At 38.9% G+C, this 25,088-nt stretch overlaps 1 protein-coding gene across 8 annotated transcripts; it reads left to right on the top strand.

Annotated features, from left to right (window-relative positions):
* Positions 1-220: 220 nt before the first annotated feature.
* Positions 221-24,608, top strand: pnpla6 (patatin-like phospholipase domain containing 6). Of its 8 annotated transcripts, none has more exons than XM_017035125.2 (36): positions 238-471; positions 5,217-5,305; positions 6,402-6,455; positions 6,596-6,683; positions 6,780-6,862; positions 7,187-7,272; positions 7,371-7,511; positions 7,745-7,904; positions 8,063-8,143; positions 8,414-8,542; positions 8,678-8,758; positions 9,182-9,311; positions 9,455-9,529; positions 9,743-9,843; positions 10,022-10,201; positions 10,474-10,551; positions 10,674-10,879; positions 11,208-11,339; positions 11,482-11,605; positions 11,828-11,941; positions 12,023-12,098; positions 12,396-12,545; positions 12,678-12,741; positions 13,186-13,354; positions 13,875-14,057; positions 14,140-14,258; positions 14,519-14,675; positions 14,869-14,985; positions 15,062-15,131; positions 18,829-18,945; positions 20,571-20,719; positions 20,865-21,017; positions 21,160-21,276; positions 21,577-21,664; positions 21,800-21,924; positions 22,399-24,608. In XM_017035125.2, the coding sequence occupies exons 2-36, from the start codon at positions 5,258-5,260 to the stop codon at positions 22,459-22,461; spliced, it is 4,008 nt and encodes a 1,335-aa protein (XP_016890614.1). In that variant the 5' UTR covers positions 238-471; positions 5,217-5,257; the 3' UTR covers positions 22,462-24,608. The 8 variants fall into 8 exon arrangements, with proteins under 8 accessions (XP_016890616.1, XP_016890614.1, XP_016890612.1 ...); XM_017035123.2 differs by lacking the exon at positions 18,829-18,945 and adding an exon at positions 17,153-17,269 and having other exon boundaries at positions 6,399-6,455; XM_017035122.2 differs by having other exon boundaries at positions 239-471; positions 6,399-6,455.
* The last annotated feature ends 480 nt before the right edge of the window (positions 24,609-25,088 follow it).

Below are 25,088 nucleotides of genomic sequence, written 5' to 3'. Positions count from 1 at the left end.
CTAAATTAAAACCCTCAGTATTATATATTTTTAACCAAAAACGGAGAGTGCAGTAGTCACATGAAATAAGCAAGATATATTTCGTTGGCTGAATCTTTGCAATTCATTTACTTTATTTTTTATTTACTTGAATATTATTTTTGGTAATAAAAATGAATTAAATTCTTAAAAATAAAAATTCAAATTAAAGTCATGATTGAACTAATAATAAAATTTTCCATTTTCTGTTTTTTGTTTTTCAGGCTGAAAAACAGAGCAGATATTACCGTAACCCAATCATTGTCGGCTTATACTGGTGCTTCCATGAAGTGGGTAGCCTTTGGCTATCCGATTGGCTCGCAGTCGGAGAGTTTCGGTTGCCGATTGGTTAGATCTTTGGTGGAAGTTGAGGAGGTGGGACATCATGAAAATCAAGGACCGTTGTGTGCTCTTTGACAGTCGCCGACGCTTAAGGGGAGGTCACCAGCTCAGGTAAACGACTTTTTAACCACACTATCTGTAGTTATAATCATATATCTTCAGTGTGGTATTTTTCAGCCGTTTGTGAGTTGTTGTATTGTTATTTTTCCGATTTAACCGATACTGAAAACTGAAGCTGTGCGGTTTGTCAGTCATTGTGGAGCTCGGTAACATTTCTGTTGTAGAGGTCAAGAAATAAAACTATAAACCATCAGAAACTATGTCCCGTCGATCCTAAAGATCTTTTAGCTGTTTCAGTTTCACAGACGTAATAGTGACTTCACTGCACTGCCATCGGCCGCATCGAAGAGAGGCTAACGTTAGTGACGGCGAAGCAACACAGATTGCCTTATAAATGAGGCAGTCCCCCAGGCAGCCTCTGGCCTAGATGTTCTGAGGACGTTTCATGTTTAACCTTTAATTAAATAAATCTATAATACTCGTCGAAACGCCCAATTCTACTTTAAATTGCGTAATTTCACATGGCCTAACATAGCATATCAGTCTATCATGTGTACGTTAGCCAATGGTTCACCAACACCCTCTAGTGGCGTTGGTCGTCAACATTTCGTAAAGATTTCATGCCAAATGATGTTTGTTTACAGCACAGCACAGAAAAACAAGTTGTTTATTGTAAAGAGAAGTTCGTAAGGTGACACCTCCGAATGCAAAGCATGCACAACTATTTTGGTTAGTGGGACACACGAGCTGATACTGTTGGTGTACCCTCGCCCAGTCCCATCTCTTATGTACATTTTTAATCGGCTGAAGAGACTCAGGGTGTTATTCAGATTTATTGGACTCCGACCACTCCCCCAACAGTAGAAGGGTGATGTATTAGGACCACCCTGTGACGTGTGTGTATGTATTTGTTTATATGTTCTCCCTTTCACTGCAATACTAACTGTCCGACAAAGTGGGTGAGGTCAGTTATCTCTAATTTCTTGTTTGTCATGATGAGTCATGATTCTGAATGGAAGTAAAACTTTATTAGGGTTGAGACATCAACCCTAATAAAGACAAGTCAAATGTTCTCTGTGAGTGATATCGCCACCTCATCATTGAAAATGTTTTCTCAGAAAAAAGGTGGCACTTATGTGGACATGATTTCTGCAAGAGTAAGAATTTGATTATTCCACACCTATTTAATCAAGGAAAAAATGTAGCCCCATTAACCAGACTGCTTTGCCTGTCATGACAAGCATTAGAACATTTGTTGTGTTAGTGTGAATTGAGATCCAAGTGAATGATTTGCATTGCTGAACCAAGCCTTGGGCGGACAGCTTCCACATCATTGTAATGTGGAATCTTTCCAATAGATTGTGATGTCAAGATTTTACATTCTTTATTTGTCCTTTAAAATCACTGTGCCCACCCTGCCCCCTCCCCCAGAGACTAACTTGACCAACTGTAGTGTCACCCATGTGAGTGGTCCTAAATGCCCACTGGTTCATATATCAATACCTCAAGCATCTTAAGCAATTTAAGCTGCAGCACCTCTTCTGTTTAATCAGACATCATGGGCCAGTCTGAGCCTTGGACCCTGACCCATTTGACCACTTTTGATAGATACACCCCACAAGTTTTGGAAATTCTCTGACCCAGGCGTGTAGCCATTACAATATTGTTGAACTTTTCCTGCTTCTCACATAGACTTTGACAGTAAGATGTTCACCTGCTGCCTAGCATACAGTTTACCTCTTGGAATATGCCACAGTAAAGGGGCATGCAGTGTTATTCACCACCCTGACAGTGGTCATAATATCATGACAACTAAATTAAATAATTGTTACTTTGGTGAAATGATTAATTACATAATTAGAGAATCAGGATTCATATGAAACAATATCATTTCACAAATGGGTAACAAATCAAAGGAAAAATAGTTAAACGAGAAAGAATGTTCCCTATAAATACAAAAACCTCACAAAAGAAAAAGAACAAACTATTTAAAGATCAAAGTTATTTTATAACTAGTTATGTTCAAAGGAGTAGGCAAAGCTATTAGTTTCAACTACTACAGATAACAAACCACCAACAGAAATACATTAGCAGTAATATTACACCAACATGCTGTCTGGTCCAGCTTTCTGTTTTGGTTGAGATGAACTGCTGTGCAACACCAAAGATGGGAAAAATGTTTTAAGAAAATATTTGAAAGAATCTTCCGAGGGTTCTCCTGTCCTTGGTAGGTTTTTAGTGTAGTGCTGTGGTCCTAAATTTGTCTGGCCCTGCCTTGGTATTGTGCTCATCTAGGTCACCTAAATTGTAGGTCTCTGATTTATTCATGCTTCACTCTAGTTTAACTAATATGTAAGTAATCAGAACAAAAGTCTGATAATGAAAAAAATGCACCTTGCATCATTTAAAACAATTCTGTGCAATTATCCTGTGCAATTGCACAGAATTGTTTAATAAATCTAAATGGTCATAAATCGATTGATCGTTCGGGACAGTGTTTGCTATTCACATGTTGTGGTTATGTGGTTTGCCTAGTCATCACTGTGCACATGAGTGTAGTGAATGTAGTGAATTTGCAAAAATGAAGACATACAGATATTGTTGTGACAGAGTTGCTGCAAATGTTTGTTTTGCATATATAAAATAAGTGTTGAGCACAACTAAAGTTACTCATATGGAGGTTCAGAAATAGGCAGCTGGACAGGGTTGGAATTTTTGAAGCAAATTTGTCTCTTACCAAAAGAATGGTGCAAATTGAAATGGATCAAATCAAAGTGAGGAAAGTTTCATAGGGAACACATCAGAGCTCCAGATATTGATGGTAGAGTTAATCACACATTTCATTTCTGATATGTGTTTGCACACTTTGTTGTGGCAATTAGGCGGAGTGGTCATGGAAAAATGTCTTGCATTGACCAACTGTACCTTGGCTTGATCACTTTGATCAAACACATTTATGCTTTAATAATTGTAAATCTTTTCTGTCTTGGTCCTATAGTCAGGAGTATATGTTGTGTCAGGTGAAGAGGGACATGTTTGTGTTAGTTATTAGTTGGCCCTGGTCAGCCCCGTTCAGTGGAGTCAACATTGGCCTAATTGTTCACACAGAACAATGGCAGTAGGCCTGCAGTGACACCAGCATTGTTGGGAGGTTGGCTACTGTCTTACGTTGACAGAATTACAAACTACTACTTGTAATCTGCAATCTGTGTGATCAGAGGTCAATGAGAATTTGTAGAAAAGAAAGTACATTATACATTACAATAAAATGACAAATGTTTAACTAGTAATTTGTACATTGTTCTTAACCATCTTGCATTACATCATCATACATCAGTAAAAATGTATACACTTTGGCTGTCATTATCGGCTTTAGTCCTATCATTCCAAACTGATTACTTTATAATTAAGAATCCCAGCCCATTGCTTTTATTTTCTAACCTAATACAGCTGTTCAGTAACTTTCGATTAAAAACCAAAAATAAATGAATCAATAACAAAACAAAAACATCTAATCATTTTCCGCATCACCTACTTACTTACTGTTCTTTCACACTGAAAACATTCTACATTTTGAGCAACCAAAACACTTTTTTTCTCCACTTTATTTTATTTCTCTAAAGACGAAGTGCTTCCAGCTATATTTATAAGATAAATGCCTTGTGTGGGGTGGTCAAGATACCACAATGCATGTCACATATCATATAAATGCAAAGTATATAAAAGGCAATATCTAGTTGGCAGGATACTGAAGTCAGGGACTGGATACTTTACATCTAATTGTCAATGAAACGCTGTCATTCACTACCACAGAGGCGGTCATGCTGTCTTCTTTCATCTGCCCTGTCTTGGCCATGTAACATGACACTCAGCCTGTTACTTATTGAATTTCCTCTAAGCAGCACTTCTGTCAGCCATCCTCCTCCAGTCACTAATGGTATCTACGGAGTGAAGAATCAGATTTAAAGCAGGATGCAGCTGATGTTGTTGTGTGCTGCTGTTAGTACCAAATATGGAGATTAATGGGCCGATCAGCATTCGTAGTATGTTTTTCCAAACAGTTGACACAAAACTAGGGATGTCACTATCAATACCCAGATGCCCAAATGCTAAATTTAACTTTGCACGACATGTTGTAAACAGAAAACCGGAGTTGTCTGAGTAATGGCAGCCCTGCTGAAGGAGAAAAGATGGTGTCGGATTGATATTGATATTGATATCGGCAGATACTCTGTTGCAGTATCGGACATGAAAAAGTTGTATCGACCCATTCCTAGTAAATGTTTTTTTTTTCTTTTTAAGAAAATAGAGACCACATCAAATCAACAGCCTAATCCCTACTCTTTACTTAAAAAAGTTTTCTGTTAACATCCACAGCTAAATGTGTTAACACTCTTAAGTCATAATAACATTCTAAGTTAAATAACATGCACATAGATGGTTTATTTTTTGTCAAATAACCTGTAAAATATGATAAGCTCGTTCATCGTCAGGTCGGTGTGTCTACAGTAAACCTGTTTATCGCAACATATTTTGTAATGCAAATTATCACACACCTTTTGAACATAAAAAAATGGTTGTGCCTTGTTGTAATTTGTTAACAAAATTCACAACACATAAGATACAATGTTCTCTTCTCTAGTGTCATTTTGACAACTATAGGTAATGGTAACATTGCAAGGTAGGATATTACATCATGTAATGTGGTTTTGTAACAGGACCAATGTTAAAGGTTAAAAAGGTCATAAGGGAGAAGGAAGCAGAATTTTGTTGAGTAATTCTGTCTCTGTTTTCAGCTGCGGTTCATGGACCATCGTTGTGAAGGAAGGGTATTGAAATGGGACAGAGCAGCTCAGGGCAGGATGTCCAGGAGAACACAGTGGAGGTGGGTTTGATCACTGTGTTTATTCCAACTTATCTGCATCGTGAGTAGTCCTGTGGAGCTGGACATAGAACAAAGACAGTGTAACAGTACATTGTAAGGCAGTGATTCCCAAGCATTTCCTGCAGCACCAACCCTGCCCCCATTTAGACACATGCACAGCTGCACTGAGCCTAATCTAAAACACTGTTTTTCCTCAAAATGATTCAATGAATGAATTATGTCAAATGTGATGAAAAAATGAAATAAAAAGAGATATCGGTTAATTTTTCCCACTGTTAATTTGACCTGGTGACACCCGTCCCTACAACAATGTCTGGCCCACTGCCAAACGTAATTGCAGACCCCTGATGTTAGGCTGAAATCTAAAGAGTGCATTTGTGTACACAGTCTGCTTAAGCTCCCATCTGTCAGCCCCATTGTCCATCTCCCCGGTGTGTTTTGTATAGTTTTTACTGCTTGATAACCTCCTCCACACTAATCAATAACATCTAACAGACACACAGTCCTATTTAGGTACAAACACACACATATGCAAATATGCTGTTCTCGGCCACAGGATCTATATACTTTCTTAACTGACAGTCTTGTTGCTATTTAAAAAATAAAAAGGACAATGCTTAAAAATATTCTTGTTAGTAAATGCATTGGTTAACTGGAGTATTCATGATCATTTTAATAATAAATATATTAAATAGGTATCATGGTGATAATTTTGTATGGCATTTGGTCTGTAAAAATTAACAAAATGGTAAAAAGAAAATGCAGTGTGTGTGTGAAATGCAGCATTGATGCTAGTGCTGTTTTGTACCAGAGCCTTTACCACATTTTCAACAGCTACGTTGAAATAAATGTCCAAATCCAAATCAAGTCATTATAAATGTATGATTAAACACTCTACTATTTTATCCTCACCTTTCCAACCTGTGCAATAAATAATGTCTTCAGAGTGCAACCTGAAGGTTAACACAACAAAATGTGTTGGGTACTCCTTATATTAGTCCGGCACTTACTGTTGCAACACAGTTAATAATACTTTTTTAAAAATAATTATTGTAATTAAACTGATTAAATACTCTGTATTTCTCTGTTATAGCAGGACGGCTGTGACGATATCAAGACATTTGTGGAGGAGGAGATGCAGATGAGCATGGTCAGTGTGTGTCAAAGTTACTCGATGTTTAATTCATTCATTTATTTTGCTATTGTGTCACTTTAAGATGGTGACTGTTTGACTTAAATGAGTCAGTTAGTACTGTAAGCACTTTTCCTCACGTTGTTCTTTCTTGTCAGATGGTTGGAGTGGTAATTGGTGCAGGCACCATTGCCATAGTCATCTCCATTTTCATATTCTTCTTTTTGCGGAGGATCCAGCATCGGAGTCAGTAGAATTTAAAGATTATATTTTATGTGCTACTAAAACATGCAGTGATAGCGGGTTAAATTTGTCACATTTTTTCTGACAAATGATCAACAGATCGAGAAGCTCAGGAGGCTCCGAAATATCGCTTCCGCAAGAGGGACAAAGTGATGTTCTACGGCCGAAAAATCATGCGCAAGGTGCGTGTGTGCATTGGTGTATCCCTTAGGATTGTCAGTTTTATTGACGTGCACAGTGTGACTTGCAATGTCACACATCTTGGTGTCTGGTAGCAGGTGTGTGAAACAGAGGGAGCTCATTTTAAACACATCGTCATTTAAATATAAGAATCACAAGAATTTTGATTCGTCTCTCGATGTCTCTCAAAAATGTTGCAGGGAATCAACACTGAACAAGTTCTGATGTATTTTGTGATAGCACTGTTGATTGAAAGAAGTGGTTCATCTTAAACAGACATAAACAAGTACGAGAATAACAATTACTACAACACTTTTTTTCAACAGGTTTCTCAGTCTACCTCTTCTCTAGTTGGCACATCCTCCCGTCCACGTCTGAAGAGGAAGCAGAAGATGCTCAACATTGCCAAAAAGTAGATTGCAATACTCCATTGTTGTAAAACTTACTGACGCACAGTCATCAGCTACTGGTGGTCATAACATCCCACGATCTCACTTTCTCACTGTTTAGGATCCTGCGATTCACAAAGGAGGTGCCCATCCTTCAGGCCAAGGAGCCCCCACCCTCAGTGCTGGAAGCAGACCTCACAGAATTTGATGTTGCTACTTCCCACCTCCCATCAGAAGTTCTTTACATGCTTAAAAACGTCCGGTAGGTTCAACGGAACTGACACGGACTCTTGAGTCATTTAGTTCTTGTGATCATGTGTGTGTTCACTCTGTGTTACTGCTTACTAACACTGACTGCAATTATCTGAATAATTGATTGTTGAGGCCTGATTTCATATGAATGTGCTTTTGTATCTTTTCACTTATGACGATTGTATTTGAATCTGTCACTAATGCACGTACCTGTCGCCCTCTGTCATTTGTCCTTCATGGCAGTGTGCTGGGTCACTTTCAGAAGTCCCTTTTCCTGGAGCTGTGTCAACACATGGTGTTTCAGCAGTACCAACAAGGGGAGTATGTTTTCAGGCCAGGTCAGCCTGACAACAGCATCTACGTGGTGCAGGATGGAAAACTGGAGCTGTGCCTTACTGGAACGGTACGTAAATCTGGAAGTGGAACGGTGCACTTTAAAATGCATGTAATTATCAGATTTTTTATGAAGTTTTAATAAAACACTCAGTGTATTTGAAAATGGAGTTTATGTTTATCTCACACTAATTGGCTAGTGTGTTCACTCCTTTTTCTGTGTTTTAGGATGGCAAAGAAAGTGTGGTCAAGGAGGTTTTTCCTGGCGACAGTGTCCACAGCCTGCTCAGTATCCTGGACGTTATCACTGTAGGTCATCCTGTCTTCCTGCTGCTTACACCTTGATTTTTGTAGTTGAGGCTTTACTCCATAAATTCTATTACTGGATATTTAATAGCTGTTAGGCTCTACTACCCTCTGCCACAAAGCCTTTTATCACACCACCCACACCGAGATGACCTGTGACCTCTTTTGTATCAACATGGCTACAAAGGCCTTGTTTACATGTAAATAAAATAATCGAGATAACGGCTTTTTTCTCCTGCACATTTTCATGTACATAAAACTATTGATGTGCAGGGCCACCAGAGACCCTACAAAACAGTGTCAGCACGGGCAGCAGAGGTGTCAGCAGTTATACGATTACCAGTTGAAGACTTCCCATCTATATTTGAGAAATACCCTGAGAGCCTCGTGCGAGTTGTACAGGTGAGACGCTTTGGTTTCTTTTCTTTTTTCTTTGCCTCATGTGTTTCAAAAATGAACATTGTTTTCATACATTTGCAGTAGTTTATGTTTGTTTTAAGGTGTATTTAATACACTACCTCTGCTCTGGGTCTACAGATTATTATGGTCCGTCTACAAAGAGTGACTGTTTTAGCGCTGCACAACTATCTAGGTCTCACTAATGAGCTCTTCAGCCATGTGAGTTTTGCAAACATAAACATATGTGGGTTATGTGGCATTAATCAGGATCTGAGGATAATTCAGTACTCTGCAGGTATTTTAGGTAAGAAAGTATTTGGATTTTTTTTTTTCAGATTTTTTAAGTGCATTGATCCATCTGTGCATCTGTAGCCAATCCCAGCGGTCACCACCTTGAATTTCTTGATTTTATCAATAATAATCCTAAACATAAAACTACTACTAAAACAATAGGCAATTCAAAACAATTTAACAAGACACAACCTCAAATGTAGGTTCTGTTTAGACCTGCCTAAAACCTTTGCAGAGTGCTGTTTGAGTCCTGCTCCAAAGTGCTATAAACCCACTAGAGACTAAATAAAACACACACAAAGCAATGTTTTCACTGCTTACATTCCATGCAATTCTCTTTTGGTGGAAAAGGAAATGCAGCCCGCAAGGTTACCACCTGTGTCACCCCACCCGACTCGCACCAGTCCCATTCGCCATGGCAAGCGCTTTGGAAGCCTCACAGTGCCAGAGGAGCATCGAGAAGCTGCTTTAAAGGGTGAAGGTACAGATTTAAAAAACCAAAAAAACCCCAGAACAGACTCTCCTAGGACAATCAAATATATTTGTTCTAATTTATTAAAATATCACTTTGGTAGTTTGTAGTAATATTATCTACTGAATGTTGTGCAATTTATTTCTTCTTAGGAGGTGAACAAGGAAAAGATGAAGCTATTCTGCCAACTCTAAACAGGACTATCTCCATGCCAGTGGATATTGCTGGTGAGGAACGTCACCTTCATTGACAAGCAAGCAGAGAGCCTAGCTCGTCTAATGCTGAAATATGTTCTATATATGTAATATAGTATAGTATGTATGTATATAGTATTTAATTACTTATTAATTGTTTTATTAAGTAGGACAACTTTTGACAGTTGCAGTCTCTTTGTAACATGGTCAGTTTTAAGCAAACCCAGTTCACTGTTGTTTGGGCAGGTATACAAAAAGGCCTGAGGTCAGACTTTGACATGGCATATGAAAGAGGACGGATTTCCGTCTCCGCAGAGGAGGGCAGCACTCCTCCCACCTTCACCCGGGTCAGTACATCATATAAAAGATAAGATTAATTTGATGCTTTCTGAACTTGGTCTTTTGATTTAAACTGAAAGTGTTTGCTGATATACAGTCATTCAGAATTCAAGTATGAAATAAACAAACATCAGAATTAAAAATCAGAAGCAGATAAAATGTCATTATCTCTCCTGTACATTACAGTCTGTGTCCCAGGAGCAGAGGGAGAGGAAGGTGACAGTAGATGAAATTCCCTCAGGGATCTACCTGTACCCAGAAGAAGAGATAGGAGTTGACAGTATTTTTACACCTGTAACCAGTCGATCCAACGCTGCTGTGTTTGAAGAAGCTCTGAAGGACATCCTTAAACTCATGAGGATTGAGGTCGGTCCTCAAATATTCTCTGAGCTGACTGACCTCACATCAGTTGTTAACAATTAACAGCTTATCTTGTTACTTATTCACATATTTCTACCTCCTGATTAGGGTTTTAATAGGACAATTAAAAATCATGCAGTTGATGGAATGTTTGTTGTTTCCAGTGTTTACTTCTTTCAAGGCATGGCATGTTTCCGAAAAATTAACTTAAGTGACTACATCACTGAACAGACTTTTTTTTAACCTTTTGCCTGTAAACATTTTCCTTTTTCACTAAGGATCCATCTTTGCTAAATGGGAGGGTGACTCTGCACCATGCAAAAGCTGGCGCCATCTTGGCTAAACAAGGAGACCAGGTAGTTTTAACTTGGATTATTAGTTACTTTAAACCCAGGTAGCTTTTTATTGAAAAATGCCTGCTTTTATTTTTATGAAAAAAAATTATGAAAATTTACCAAATGTATCTTTTGTTCATTAGGATGTGAGCCTACACTTTGTTCTGTCTGGTTGTCTTCATGCCTACCAGCGAATGGTAAGCAAACAAGAAGCTGTCTGCCTGTTTGTGACCCACGCTGGGGAGATGGTGGGCCAACTCGCTGTACTCACAGGGGAGCCCCTTATCTTTACCATCAAGGCAGTCCGTGACTGCACTTTCCTCAAAATCTCCAAGTCGGATTTCTACGAGTAAGACCATCCTTTCAAGCATATTTCTTTTAATGTCAGATGTGTAATAAAAGGCAGTTTTGTTTAGTGAAATTGTTTCGTGCAACATGCAGATTGTGTCAGGGATTCACTCTATATTGGTTGCATGAAGTTATCTAAGTAAAGAGGTACAGTATAGGTGTCATCAAGTTCTAAATTCAGTTTGACTTTGACACTTTTTATCAGCAGAAAAAATTTAAAAAATCATTGTAGCTCGGCTGCTGTTGTGACTTCTGCTCTTTTCGATGACTGATCTTGAATAAATGGGGATTAATATTTGGGCTGCCCATGTCTGTGTTTCTTTTTTCAGGATAATGCGAGAGCAGCCTAATGTGGTACTGAGTGTGGCCCACACTGTGGCCATACGCATGTCTCCTTTTGTCAGGCAGATGGACTTTGCTATTGACTGGATGGCTGTGGAGGCTGGTAGAGCTCTGTACAGGTATGCAGGGTTTGCTAGTTTAGATTTGTGAGTCCATATGTAAAATCCAATCATCACTGTACTGCAGTAAAGACTCATTTCTGTGGTATTTTTCAGTACTTGTGCAGTTATCGTTATGTTATCAGTGATTTATTTTCACCAGACAGGACGACCAATCAGATTGCACCTATATTGTTTTGAATGGACGACTGCGTTCAGTCATCCGCAAAGCTAATGGCAAGAAAGAACTTGTTGGGGAATATGGCAGAGGAGATCTTATTGGTGTGGTAAGAAAAAGTTGTCCTCCATTTCCTTGTTTTAAACCTGGTTTCCTGGTTTTAGTTTCATTCCTAGAACTTTGCAAACAAGCCCTGTTTTATTTTTAATGAAGCCTGAAAAAACACTTTCTTAAACAGTGCTTTAAATGTTACAAAACACTTTGTTAATTTGTTAATTCATTTGTGTTTGGAAAATAACCCGACCCATTGATCCTTTTATCTATGCTCTAGGTTGAGGCTTTGACCAAACAGCCAAGAGCCACCACTGTCCATGCTGTGAGAGACACAGAGCTGGTCAAAATGCCCGAAGGAACATTGAGTAACATCAAAAGACGATACCCTCAGGTTGGTGACTCTGTCAATGAAAAGTAACTGTTGTGAAGAAGATAATACAGTTAACATTTTCTTTTATTTTTGTTAATTTAGGTGGTGACCAGGTTGATCCACTTGTTAGGGCAGAAAATTCTTGGAAACCTGCAGCAGGGACGCGGGCCTTTCTCAGGTGGGAGACAACTTCACCATCTGACATGAACCAAGTGTACAAGTTTGGCCACTCGTAAAATCTAATCCCATTCATTTTCTGGTGGTGTCTGTTTTCCTACTGTTGCCTACTGCTTTCATAATGTGCAATTTGTTTGTTTTTCTTTTGTCATTATAAAAGTGTTTCTATAACTTTATTTCATTTTTGGAAATTGACACTTTTTTGATGGGTGTTGAGTCATCTGAGTAAAAAATAAATAAAAGGTACACCACTAATTCACAAGATTTATTTTTCCACCACTGTTTGTCTGTTTTCTAGGCTCAGCCCTGAGTCTGCCCAGTATGAAAACAGGTGCAGATGTGAGCAACCCAGCTAGCAACCTCTCTACTGTAGCTGTGCTTCCTGTATGTGATGAGGTGCCAATGAATGCCTTCAACATGGAGCTCAGTCATGCCCTCAGTGCCATCGGTACTAGACCTACAGTATTTTGTTGACAAGGCCTTTTGATTTTGTCACCTTCTTACCCACGTGTTTGTGTTTGATTATGTTTTCATTTATACACACATTCATGTGTCTCCTCCAACTGTTGTACCTGTGCAGGTCCCACTCTGCTGTTGACCAGTGACATCATAAGAGAGCGTTTGGGAGCATCTGCTTTGGACAGGTCAGTGTTGTCAGCTGTTATTAAGACTTAACTTAAAGGTCAGAATATATAAAGGTGGTTTGTAATAATCACTTCCATCTAGTCAAAAAATGCCAAACTCAACGCCTCTAGGCAGAACTGGGCTTGCCACCTTATTTCATGCAGCCCCAACGTTCATGTGGCTGTTGTAAATAAAAATAATAGTCCATTCGAATGTTCTGGATTGGTTAAATACAATGGTTGAAAATTCTGCATATATGCATAGCAATTTTTTTTAACTTCAATTGTTAATTCTGTTTGGTCCCCAACCACTGTGTTTTAATATTCAGCCCATTGTGGTATTGAGTTTGACATCCCTGATCTATTCTGTTAGTTCTACTTGTTTCTCAGTCACTATAAGTGAATAGGGAGTAAATGAAAATGCTGCTTAATGACTTTGTGTCTGATGTGGTCTATGTCCATCAGTAATAGTGAATACCGTCTGTGTGGCTGGCTGGCCCAACAGGAGGATATCAATCGTATCGTCCTGTATCAGACTGACAACACCATGACGCCATGGACTCAGCGATGCATTCGCCAGGCTGACTGCATCCTCATTGTCGGCCTTGGGGACCAGGAACCGACCCTTGGAGAGGTGTGTGTGGGTCTGCTTTTGCATTAGGGGAAGAGGAGAGATGTAGGATCTGTGATGTCTTTAAGGCTGTCAGCATCTGCTTTAGATTTAGACAATTTCATCTTTTTGCTCCTTAGTTCTTATACCTTTAAACTTCATGGCTGCAGCTGAGCACAGCAATTTGAAAGATATTATAAATTTCAATCTAGAGCCAACACTTTCACCACGGCGGTCTATGTGGTTCGTAGAAGAAGCATAAGAAGTGAAACCAACAGGCTGAGAAGCTCAAAGACAAAAGCTAGAAGTTCAACTGTCACATCACAGTTACATATGACACAACATATGCCTTGCCTTGCAGTTATTTAATAAAATCTAATGTGTTCTTAGTAGTCTTTGTGGTTAGTTAACTAAGATGTATAATTTTAATTTAGTTTTGCCCCATTATCAATTCAAAGAGAACATAAATTGAATCTTTAAAACTACCATTTATACAAAAGTTCAATGACTTTGTCTCTTATCTGTCTTCTATTTTCTGCACCAGTTGGAGCAGATGCTGGAGAATACAGCAGTTCGTGCTCTGAAGCAGCTGATCCTTCTACATAGAGAGGACGGACCTGGTCCCTCGAGGACTGTTGAGTGGCTCAACATGAGAAGCTGGTGCTCGGGACATCTTCACCTCAAGTGTCCTCGAAGAGTTTTCTCCAGACGTAGTCCAAACAAACTGGTACAAACCAAACTGATTTTCTGATCAGTGGGACTTGAAATAAGAACTGTACCCTGATTTCTTTTATTGTGTGATTTCTAAGAGAGATGTCTACGAGAAGGTGTTTGAGAAAACAGCAGACAGACACAGCGATTTCTCTCGGCTGGCCCGAGTCCTGACAGGAAATAGTATCGCACTGGTGCTGGGAGGAGGTGGAGCGCGGTGAGTTTATCACCATTCTCTAAACCAACTGTTTTAGACTGTTGTTATTTGGACTGCACAATTATGAAAAAGTCACAATCGCAATTTGTTGGTCAATATTGAAATCAGGATTATTGGAAACAATTACTTATTGACTTTATATTTTTTTCACATAAAGAAAACAAGTTAAAGTATAATATTCAAATGTGATGAACTGATCTACTGTCGAAACCTTGCTTGTGTAGTACAGTATCTAATGCAGTTCTTTTTTCATCATGCAGAGGGTGCTCTCATGTAGGCGTGATCAAAGCAATGGAGGAAGCAGGGATTCCTATTGACATAGTGGGTGGAACCTCCATTGGCTCATTCATTGGTGCTTTGTATGCGGAGGAGAGAAGTGCGGTCCGAACCAAACAAAGATCCAAAGAATGGTCAAAGGTACAACATACTTCTTTATTTATTGAATGAGCACAATTCAATTAGACACATTTATTTTAATTGTCATCTTTATTTCCCAATGGCAGTTAACCATCACCTTGTTAACCGCTATTCATCCGATGCATCCCTAATGATTATTGTTCTAAGAACAAAAACAGTCTTGTGGCTTCATCCATGTCTCTTTTCTCATTAGGGAATGAACTCAGTTTTTAAAACAGTCTTGGACCTGACCTATCCCATCACCTCCATGTTCTCTGGCTCCGCCTTCAATGCCAGCATTCATAAAGTGTTTCAGGACAAGCAAGCAGAGGTGAGAGACAGGGATTTCACAGCAAAGAGACAAAAAGTGAAAAAGTATAAAATTGAAATAATTTTTTTTTTGCCAGGATCTATGGCTGCCGTACTTCAACGTCACCACTGACATCACAGCTTCAGCCATGCGTGTCCATCAGGATGGTGAGTGACAGTAGGGTTTCCAGCCCAATCTGTTTCTGTTCTTCAGTTTTATGGTATTCTTATATATAGTATATTATATACAGTATAAGTTAAAACTCTTCTGGTTGAGTTAAGAAGTTCTACATCTACGCACAGTACACACAAATACAGTTAAGCACAAAAGAAAATGCAGTATTTGTATTGCTTCCTGTTATTTAACATATTCAACCATAGTGCTCCTCTGACTGACAGAGAACTAATCTGACATTTTCACATCAGTTAGACATTTGCTTCATTCAGTCAAAATGTTGAAGGATTTTATTTATTATGGTTGTTAATCAACAGAGTTGTAAATTTGTTTTAGCTGCTCAGAGTAACTTGCACAGAATTTAGGTGTCATTCTTTATGTAGGTCTATAAATGTTGGAGCAGACTCGCTTGGCCACACATTATATCAAATGTTGGGTCAATACATCATCAACAATAAATACACTCCATGGCCTATAGATTTATGTTTGAAGGTGTAATTAAATGTTCTCAGGACCAAAGCTGCTGCTGCTGCCAAGTTACGCTCATACTGCAGCCATTACCTGCCATTGAAAAAGGCTGTGACTGATCAGAATATGATCAAGTGCAATCCCTGCAGGAGCTACGGTGACTGAAGGATGGAGGATACAGATGTAACAAATAAATAAAATAAGACTTGGTCACATATGCATCCCCCATCTTTAAGATAAACCTTTATAGACACTCGTGGCTCTGTCACCTTGTGATGGAGCATTTACAAGCAGCCATGTTAATGCTCCATCACAAGTTGACATTTATCTACTCGACAAATCCAGTACAGAATCAAATTAGATATTATAAATTAAATAGAATAAAGTGATAAAACGTTTTAACCTAAAGAGTTGTGCATGTGTTGTTAAAATGAGTGATTTCCTCATAAGGTTTTGTCACAAAGTCTGTAGTCTACTGGATTTGAAAGGTATTGATTTTTACAGCAAGGATTGTGATCGTTTCCTAGCATGTGTTAAACTAACTGCTGTCACAAAGCCTTTCTCACTGTGCTCGTCATCAACCTTTTTAATTTTTTAGTAGGTCATACTTGCATTTCCCTCTTCTGCTAACATCCTCATTTTCTTAAACTGACAAAGCTAAACATTTTCACTGCCATTTTGTCCATGTGTAAAAGTGGCCAGACATCACGTCTCTTCTCACTCTTGAAGTCTTGCACACCGCTGTCTGTTTATCCCACAACAACCTGAGTAGTCAAGCCCCCTCCTCTGTCTATGATAGTATGTACTGTAGGATCCAAAACACTCCACATAGTTTTTTTTCTTTTTTTGGTTTTTTAATGAACTCCCATGTTGCTTCTCCTAAGGCCTCACCACCATTCCGTGCTTTTAGTAGTTTTTTTTTTTAACACTAGTATTTTAGCCCATCTTAAAGGAGTTGTATTTTTAATGGATAATGGGTAGACTGTGTCGTTGGTTGGCATTGTCTGGTGTTTTTTTTTTTTCCACCAGTGAAGACCAGATTGATGATTTAGGACACTGCAGTTTTGTTCTCATTCTGCAGTTTTAGAATTAGCTATTTTAACTGTAGTTCTCTCTTTATCTCTGTCTGCTCGACCACCCTCGTTCCACCGATCACCTAACCAGTCTAATATGCTTTTAATATTGTAAATTAATACATTAGAAGAAATGCACGTCATTGATTTGGTATTTGTGTTTCATATTTTTATAGTTATTGTGTTAGGAGTTTGATCTCAGTCTTTTGGAAACCCGCGGCATAATAATGTAGTCATTTTACATGTTGATTTCTGCATTCCTCCTCCCTGTGTTGCTGTTTTCAGCTGGTCCTATGTTTTGGGTCTCTCTCTCTCTCTCTCTCTCTCTCGATCTATCTAACTCTCTCGCTCTCTATCTCCCTCCCTCTGTGTCTACCTATCTCTCTCTATCGCTCTTTCTCTCTTTTTCTCTCCTCATAAATTCCATTCAACATTTGATCTGTTCTTCCTTCCTCATCTCCATCTCCCGACAGGTTGCGTCTGGCGTTATGTTAGAGCCAGTGCCTCCTACACCCCATATTTACCTCCCCTGTGCGACCCCAAGGATGGCCACTTGCTTGTGGATGGTTGCTATGTTAACAATGTCCCAGGTCAGATATGTAAACTCCCATTCACCAGAACTTCCTCCCTCATCTCCAGTCAACTTGCCAGCTATACCCTTACTCTCTCTCTCCCTCGCCAGTTCTCACAAAAAACTAACCCCATCTTGACCAGGTGGACATTGGTTGCCCATGGTTTGGAAGGAAAATCTAATTTCAGTTTAAACCTTAGAGGATAATCCAATCAGTAATTCACATTGGACCAAGTAGTGATTATAAATATTATTCTCCTACCGCTGGGTTTGTTATTCACACAAGTAAGAATAATAAACACAGTAAGTGAAATTTAACTGCTGGCCATCTGTGAACAGTTCCTCTCTGGCATTGGTGGTTGGAGTCCACCAGCTGCCAAGTTGCCACTGAGGTGCACTAAGTATGGCACCGTCCCTACACACTGCTCCCAGGGTGCTTCAGCTGCAACCTGCTCACTTTGGTGATGGGTTAAATGCAGAGGTCACATGTTGTTGTGGGCTGTGGTGTGCTGTGTCACAATGACAAGTAATGAACAAATAATTCACCAATCAAGCAGTTTCACCTACGTCGTCTTCCTTGTGATGTAGAACCCATTTACTGATCTGCAGGTGGAGTACAGGTGATGCTAACCTGGCTAAACCAGTCTGCATTTGGTGTCTGTTCCTGTGGGAATGTAGATGAAGACACTGTCCTGTGTTGCACAAGTGTTTGTTGTAACAGTTGTGGTAACAGTTAGTGAAGGACTGCACCATGTGCTGTAACAACACCCGTTGTCAGTTGTTGTCATCATTGTGTGTCAGCTTGGTCAGAACTGCAGCTCTGTTGCCTTAAGATTGTGGAGTTGTGTTTAGTCTGCTGTTGTTTTACATTTTTGTGTACTTAGACACAAGTGTTTTGGATCCTACTGTTACCCCTTAACTCCTATTAATTAGGAAAAATAATACTGTATTTAAAGAATCTTAATGTAGTATTTCTGAGTACAAATTTCAGGATATTTCTTCTTTTCCATTTACATGCACTTAAACCAAAGGCGCACCCTTTGGTTTTTTTCTGTGGTGCTTTTATCCTTCCAACCCATGCAAGCACCAGGCCTGCTCCTGCCACCTGCTGGCACAGAGGCAGATGCACTGCATCATGGAGAAGGCTTGGCGCTTCCTTGTCATGTCCATGAGTCTTCAAACATTGACTCAACACCTGCGTTTGCATTTTTTACCTCTTAAGTTTGAGATTTTTATTTTCTTCACAGAATGCTTAGTATCAACTCAAAACGCTGTTGTTGAGACATAGTTTGGAGATTCAGACACCCTTACAGCTCGGTGATGGTAACCATTTCACTTACTTACCTCCAACATGAGTCTCTTTGCCAGGCAATGAGGTTTGCAGTGGTGCACAACGTGGTCAAAAGGTGAACAAAGCCACAGTCCTTGAATTTGCAGGGGATGGCTTCCATTCTGTGGTCAGCCTGGCTCTGCTGTTGGGATTGTGTCTGTCAACATTAACTTCAAATGATATTAAGCTAATATTCCCCTTCCTCCTCCTCCTCCTCCTCACCCTCCCTCCTCTTGCTGGTGCATCAGGCTCTCTGTGGCGCTATGTGCGGGCGAGCATGACCCTCTCAGGGTACCTGCCGCCTCTCTGCGACCCCAAAGACGGAAACTTGCTAATGGACGGTGGCTACATCAACAATTTGCCAGGCAAGTAGAGGTGGTATCCCTCCCCTCCTCTTTCCTCCCCACCACTCCCCATCAAGTACTGCACAGTCCTTATCACCAGTCCAATTTCCCTTGAGGAGAGGGGGAGCTGGAGTAAAGGAATAAAGACATGTTTTACAAGCTGTTCACATCTTAGTTTAAGAGAGTTGCTAGAATCCCTTATTAACAATTATTATTATTATTATTATTATTTTTAATGTCCTTGTCCATATTTGTGTTCATTTAAAGCAGGGGTCTCACACTCAAATTGCCTGTGGACCACTGTTGCCCCTGCCGTGTTATTGAAGGGCAAAAAGCGATTAGCAGGGGGTGAAATTACATTATACTGACATGTAGGTGGTTCGTGAGCTAAAAGTGGCCCGCAGTCTGGGAGTTGGAGACCCCTGGTTTAAAGACAATAAGACAATTATTGCCGTCTATACACAACCACCACTTCTCACATTTCTGCTAATAAATCAAATGTGAGTGAAGTGACAAATAGGACATGGATTAAAGTGTGCAGTTTCCTCTGGAATTAGTTGAAACAAAAAAAAAAATTTTTTTTGGGATTGGATTTTGCTTTTCTCTCATTTTGGATTTAAATTGGAGCTGGGCGATAGTTTGACATTATTGTTTAACAACCATTGGCAATGAAGTAAAAAAACTTATTATTGAAATAAATACGTCAATTCGCTGTATGTTTTCAAAATGTTCTTAAGAACCAAAATAGAACAACAACCATCAACATGAGGCTCATTTTTAAATATAATTTATTTCAGTTTTACCTGAACAATAAATAATATCCTGTTTTTGTAATAATAACGTCAGACTAATAACTCAGCAAAAACAGGGGGTGTGTGAAACTTTTCTGTCTGGGGATTATCAGATTAAATTAAGTATTAACTTTATACAGAAACATTATTGTTGGGTTTTTAATACAATGTGTGAAAATTGAAACCATAGCAGAATTTGGAGCGGTTGGTGATGTCCAGACAAAAACTCTTCAAACCCTTTATGAATGATTATTGCACTGGTGAAACAAAACCTTGTGTGAACAGTTGTTTTTATAATTCCTGCAATGATGTCGTTTTGTTATGTATTTCCTGGCACTAAGGGTTGATCCAGCTGAAGTCAGTATAAAAGTCAGTGTTTTTGAAGGCTGTTGTTCATGAACGGCTGGATCAGTGCTTTTGCCTTTGAGATGTTTTTTAGTTTTCTTCTGCTTCTGTGTTAAAAAAGACTGTGCACCACACAAATGCCTTTTGTCCAAAAAGGCTTTTCAAAGCAAAACGGAAGTCGGCAATAAACTCTTACAACAATAGAACTTTTCTCTCTAATTGGCAGTTAATTTTACAGATTTGTTATTCGTGGTGCAGGTCGGTTTGACCAACGTCTTCTTTAACCCATAGGAGTCTGTGAGTCTGCAATACATTTATTTTGATTTCACCTGTCTCGTATGTGGTGATGAACAAAACCTTTTTTTTTAAAGTGACATTTTTGTGAAAGACTCCCATGGGTTAATAAACTCTATAGAAACTTCTATTTTCTCGCCATCCATGTCGTTGCCGTTGTATGTTGTTGTGTTTGTTTCTCTGTGCACATGTTGATGAAATTTGCTTCTAAAATAGCGGACATTGCGAGGAACATGGGGGCCAGAACAGTCATTGCAATTGATGTAGGAAGCCAGGATGAGACTGACCTCTGTAACTATGGCGACTGCCTGTCCGGTTGGTGGCTGCTGTGGAAGAGGATTAATCCTTGGGCAGAGAAAGTAAAGGTACAGTACGGCTATGACTAACGACTGATGACACAACGGCTCAAATATTACACCCCCTGATTAATATCATTAGAGGGAGTTCTCTCCTGTGCTGGATACACACCGTTTCCCAGTAACCTGCTTCTGGACATGTCTACTTTGACAGGTGCCAGACATGGCAGAGATCCAGTCTCGTCTGGCTTATGTGTCCTGTGTACGGCAGCTAGAGGTGGTGAAGAAGAGTGCGTACTGCGAGTACATCAGACCGCCTATAGACCGTTTTAAGACCATGGACTTTGGAAAGTTTGATGAGATCTATGTGAGTGGCATTCTAAGTAAATGAACTGGTGTTTAAAGTTTGGTCGGTGCTCTGTACAGACAGAAGATATTTATCTTCACACGGCAGTAGTGATCTCTTATCACACTTTGAAATTATATTTCTGCTTATCCTTATACCCAAGGATGTTGGCTATCAGCATGGCAAGTTGTTATTTACTGGCTGGGCCCGAGGCGACATCATCGACAACATGCTGAAGGACCATCGATCAGCTGACTACAATGACAGTAAAATAAATGACGTGAGAAGACCACATGCAACTAATTCTATCATACATAAGTTATACTGTTTATTCATAAATATAAAGGGAAGTGAAAAACTAAAAAGGACAAAAAATGTCTTGATTCATGAAAATTTCAAAGCTGTTTTTCAAAATATCTATAGTCAAAGTTCTTTAGCAGGAAGTGTTCCCATCAGAAAACTTTGTGGAATTGTGATTGTCTCTTGAGCTTCTAGGCCTTTTTTAAGGACAGAAAATTGAAAATTGACCCACCCTCTCCTACGTTTACATTCTTAAATGTACTGATTTGTTACTCTTTAGGCCTGCACGTGTCCTGGGGCGGACTTTACTGACCTGGCAGAGATTGTGTCCAGAATAGAACCAGTCCAGACCTATGTTGCTGCTGAAGGTGAGGGTCATGGTTCAAGTGCTTCATCTTGTTATTTCAGACGAACAGCTATACAGATCTGGAAAAGCGTGTGCAATGTGTTATGTATGAAGTTCGAATTATCTTTGGAACCACTCTTGTAATCTTTCCCTTAAGCAGAGGAGTCGGACTGTCTGACAGAGTACGAGGAAGATGGGATGGACACAGTGAGGGAGGAGGAAGGGGAGGAAGAAGAGGACCACTCACCTGGAGAGTGGGAACAAAACGGAGTCTTCCAGACTGTAAGGCATCACACAAACAAGAAAACATTTGTCGTTAGTATAATAAAGTTGAAGTCACATGCTGTACATAAGCACCTACAGTATGTCAAGGTTCCCACAATTTGTTGGCTGTGTTTTTGGTAAACTGCTAGCATGCACACTCAATGGTCATCCTGGGTGAACAGATATGCTGGGGTTTCAAAAAGCAGCATATTTCAGAGTATCTGCAGTATGCTGCTGTTTTGTTGCTCAGTGATTATTGTTCCCTTTGTGTCTATGCAACACATTTTCTGCATACTGTGATCAAAAGAATAAAAAATGGCAAACTTTCAATGCATTTACTGGAATACCTTGACCTGTAAAATTTCACAGTCACGTGGACCGTGTTGTTCCAGTTCATACTTTACAGAGACCTACTCTGTAACCAATGCTTCATCAAAGCTTTTTGAAAATAAAATAATTATTATCTTTACATTCTTTGTTTTCATTCATCAGGAGGGAAAGTCTGTGAGACATCGTAGGATACTCACCAGTGGATCTGAAGTCTCTGACAGCTAAAAAAAAAACAGAACAGGCCAGTAGCAGCAGATTCAACTGGAAAAAGGTAACGTTTAGGTTCATTAACAAAACAGGCCACAAGTTTCTGCTGCAGCTTCTAAGACACTGAAATCCCATTGGACTGATAAAAAATTAGCAGCATTCAGAAGACGTTTTCTTGGCCTTTAATTGGTTGTATTTTTTCTATTACCCAGCTGTGTTTTGTCCATAATTTCAAAATCACTGTAACCAACAATAACCCCATCCAGGATTATTAACCATCTATTTTTTTTAATGTCTTCTCCTAATTTACCGCATAATATCAGCACACAACTTGGTTCTTATTGGTACCGTTTACAGTAACCTTTAATGTTTTGGTTCATTACATGATCCTGTGATTTGTTGCTATGCCTGTTTGTACACTTTGTTTGTTGTGTTTTAAAAATGTCTTACTCACACTGAAAAGATAAATTCAAAAATAGTAAGGTGGTGGGTTTAGTGTAGATATTGAAAACCATCTTAAGTCATTTTAAACCTACAGCTCTGTTGTTGAGATAAAAAACAAAAAAAACAAATGATTGAACATTGAGTCTGAAGTGTGAAGTGGAGCTAATTGTCAACTCAGAAAACAACAGAGAGGAAGCCTGACAGCACTGTTTTCTACACTGTTTTCACCTGTGTAAATAGCTTTAATGTTATTACCAGCACAATGCAACATGGACATCCCTTAGTACAGCGGTTCCCAAACTTATTTTGGCCGCCCACCCCCTTTTATATTCCAACTGAGTTGACGCACCCCCAATTCCCCACACCTTCGGAAAAAAAACAAAACAAAAAACAAACAAAAAAAAACCCACAACAAGCCTTCTTTTTAAGGCAGCATGTTTAATCGTGCTCAAATGACCAGAGCACGTAACCATTTCTAAATCAAAATGTCAGCTTTTGATTTGTTTTTGTTTTTTTCAGGAGATTATTATTTATATGTCTTTATTTTGTGGACAAATCCCACAGGGGAAAGAATACTTTAAACGGCCATCAAATGTTTTATCTCACGCACCCCCTAGTGGCAGCTCGCGCACCTCTGCCACACTGTGGGAATCCCTGCCTTAGTTACTTTGCTCTAACTGTTCAATAATTGTGAAAGAAAATGATACAATGCCTAGCTTATATTTACCACTGTCAGAGGTCAGAGGTCAAGATTGTTGCCAGTGTCAGTCCTGACTGTTTTGATTGTTTTTTTGTTTGTTTTTTTCTTTTTAATGTCAGCCCCCACTTTTGGTCATTTCTTTTTTTTTTTTTTTTTTTACATTCCTGATGATGTTTCAGTATTATAGAAAATTGCAGTTAATTTTCATTATGATTTAATTATGGTTCCTGCTGCATTCAAACATGTCGAAGGCTTCTTTAAGTAGAGACCGAAGGAGAGAAAACAGTCCAGTTTGAATTTAATATTATATATATATATATATATAATATAATATTATAAGAACAGAGATGGATTCACTCCTGGGAATGACTTTGTGGAGTGAGTGTGATACTTTTGATGAATGGTATCTGTGTGCTTAAGGTTTTGTGTGTGATTGTAGAGACAGCACTGTGTTTTTGTCCATCTCTGTGATAAACTGTTCAAAGTCAGCAGTAAAAATAACAATAAGAAAAATCCCTCAAATCATGAACACACCAAACATGGATGAACAGAAGCAACTGGACTGAAATGCACCTCATTTGTTCATAAACAATGACTATGGACCTAATGTAGAAACTGTAACAAGTTATAATATAAATAATGTTTATATGTATATAAAGTGAAAGTCTGTAAATTGAGGTTTTGCTGAAAACTATGGAATCAATAACAAGAGTAGTCTCTAAAAATCCATTCTGTTTTAATGGATGGTCCCTAGATTTGCATCTAATTTTATTTATTTATGTTAACTACTGACTTTTAAAAGGTCACATTTTTGTTTTGAACCTGTGGCTGTGGAATATTTGTTTTTAATTAACTTTATTTTAGCAGTTTTGCACTGAACAATTTCAAGTACTTTTGCTTGGGTGATGTTTGCTGATTAATTGCCAAAATTAAAACGCCATTGGAATCAAAAGGAAAAAAGATGCTAATGTAACATGAATATTAAATAATAAACATGACAAATATGTTGTGTCCTACTAAAGTGTTTCCATCCAAATGTTTTTTTTTTTTTTTAAGGTTCAGGGTAACTGCGTTGGCTGTTTTAGACATATTTGTTCAGTGTGGTTATTTCTCTGCAGCAAATGTTCTATTTGTTCAAATGGTTTGTTTTTTCATGCTGATAAAAGTTCAAGGCTCCTGCAATCAAACAACAGACCAATCAGAGCCAAAGCTCACTCGTGTCCACCATCAAAAGTACAGAGAATGGATATGTGCATCAGAACACGACCACAAAGCAATGTGAGACCTGGTCTGATGAACTGCAGGAGTGTTGTTGACAATGTCTTTCATGGAAACTATTTATTTACCTGCTGCTCAGCAGGATACTGCATCCTGCTCTGTGTATTACCACTAAAATAAAATGCAAAAATAAGTAAAAAGGTATACCAGTAAAAACACAGATTGAGGGTAGTTGAAATGATCTGCATATGATCTGTTAAAACAAAAAAAAAAGATGTGATGT

This window comes from Cynoglossus semilaevis, chromosome 9, assembly GCF_000523025.1.
Source record: "Cynoglossus semilaevis isolate Cse_v1.0 chromosome 9, Cse_v1.0, whole genome shotgun sequence".
Lineage (NCBI taxonomy): Eukaryota > Metazoa > Chordata > Actinopteri > Pleuronectiformes > Cynoglossidae > Cynoglossus > Cynoglossus semilaevis.
Note: the sequence above shows the minus strand (reverse complement) of the source record. Positions and strands in the feature narration are given on the sequence as shown.

What these genes read in the sequence shown, in the direction of transcription:
- pnpla6 (XM_017035123.2), top strand. Translation starts at nt 5,258, where the DNA reads ATGGGACAGAGCAGCTCAGGGCAGGATGTCCAGGAGAACACAGTGGAG. An exon ending in GAAAGTTTGATGAGATCTAT is followed by an intron (nt 21,018 to 21,159) that starts GTGAGTGGCATT and finishes CTTATACCCAAG; the next exon opens with GATGTTGGCTATCAGCATGG. An exon ending in AAAACGGAGTCTTCCAGACT is followed by an intron (nt 21,925 to 22,398) that starts GTAAGGCATCAC and finishes TTCATTCATCAG; the next exon opens with GAGGGAAAGTCTGTGAGACA.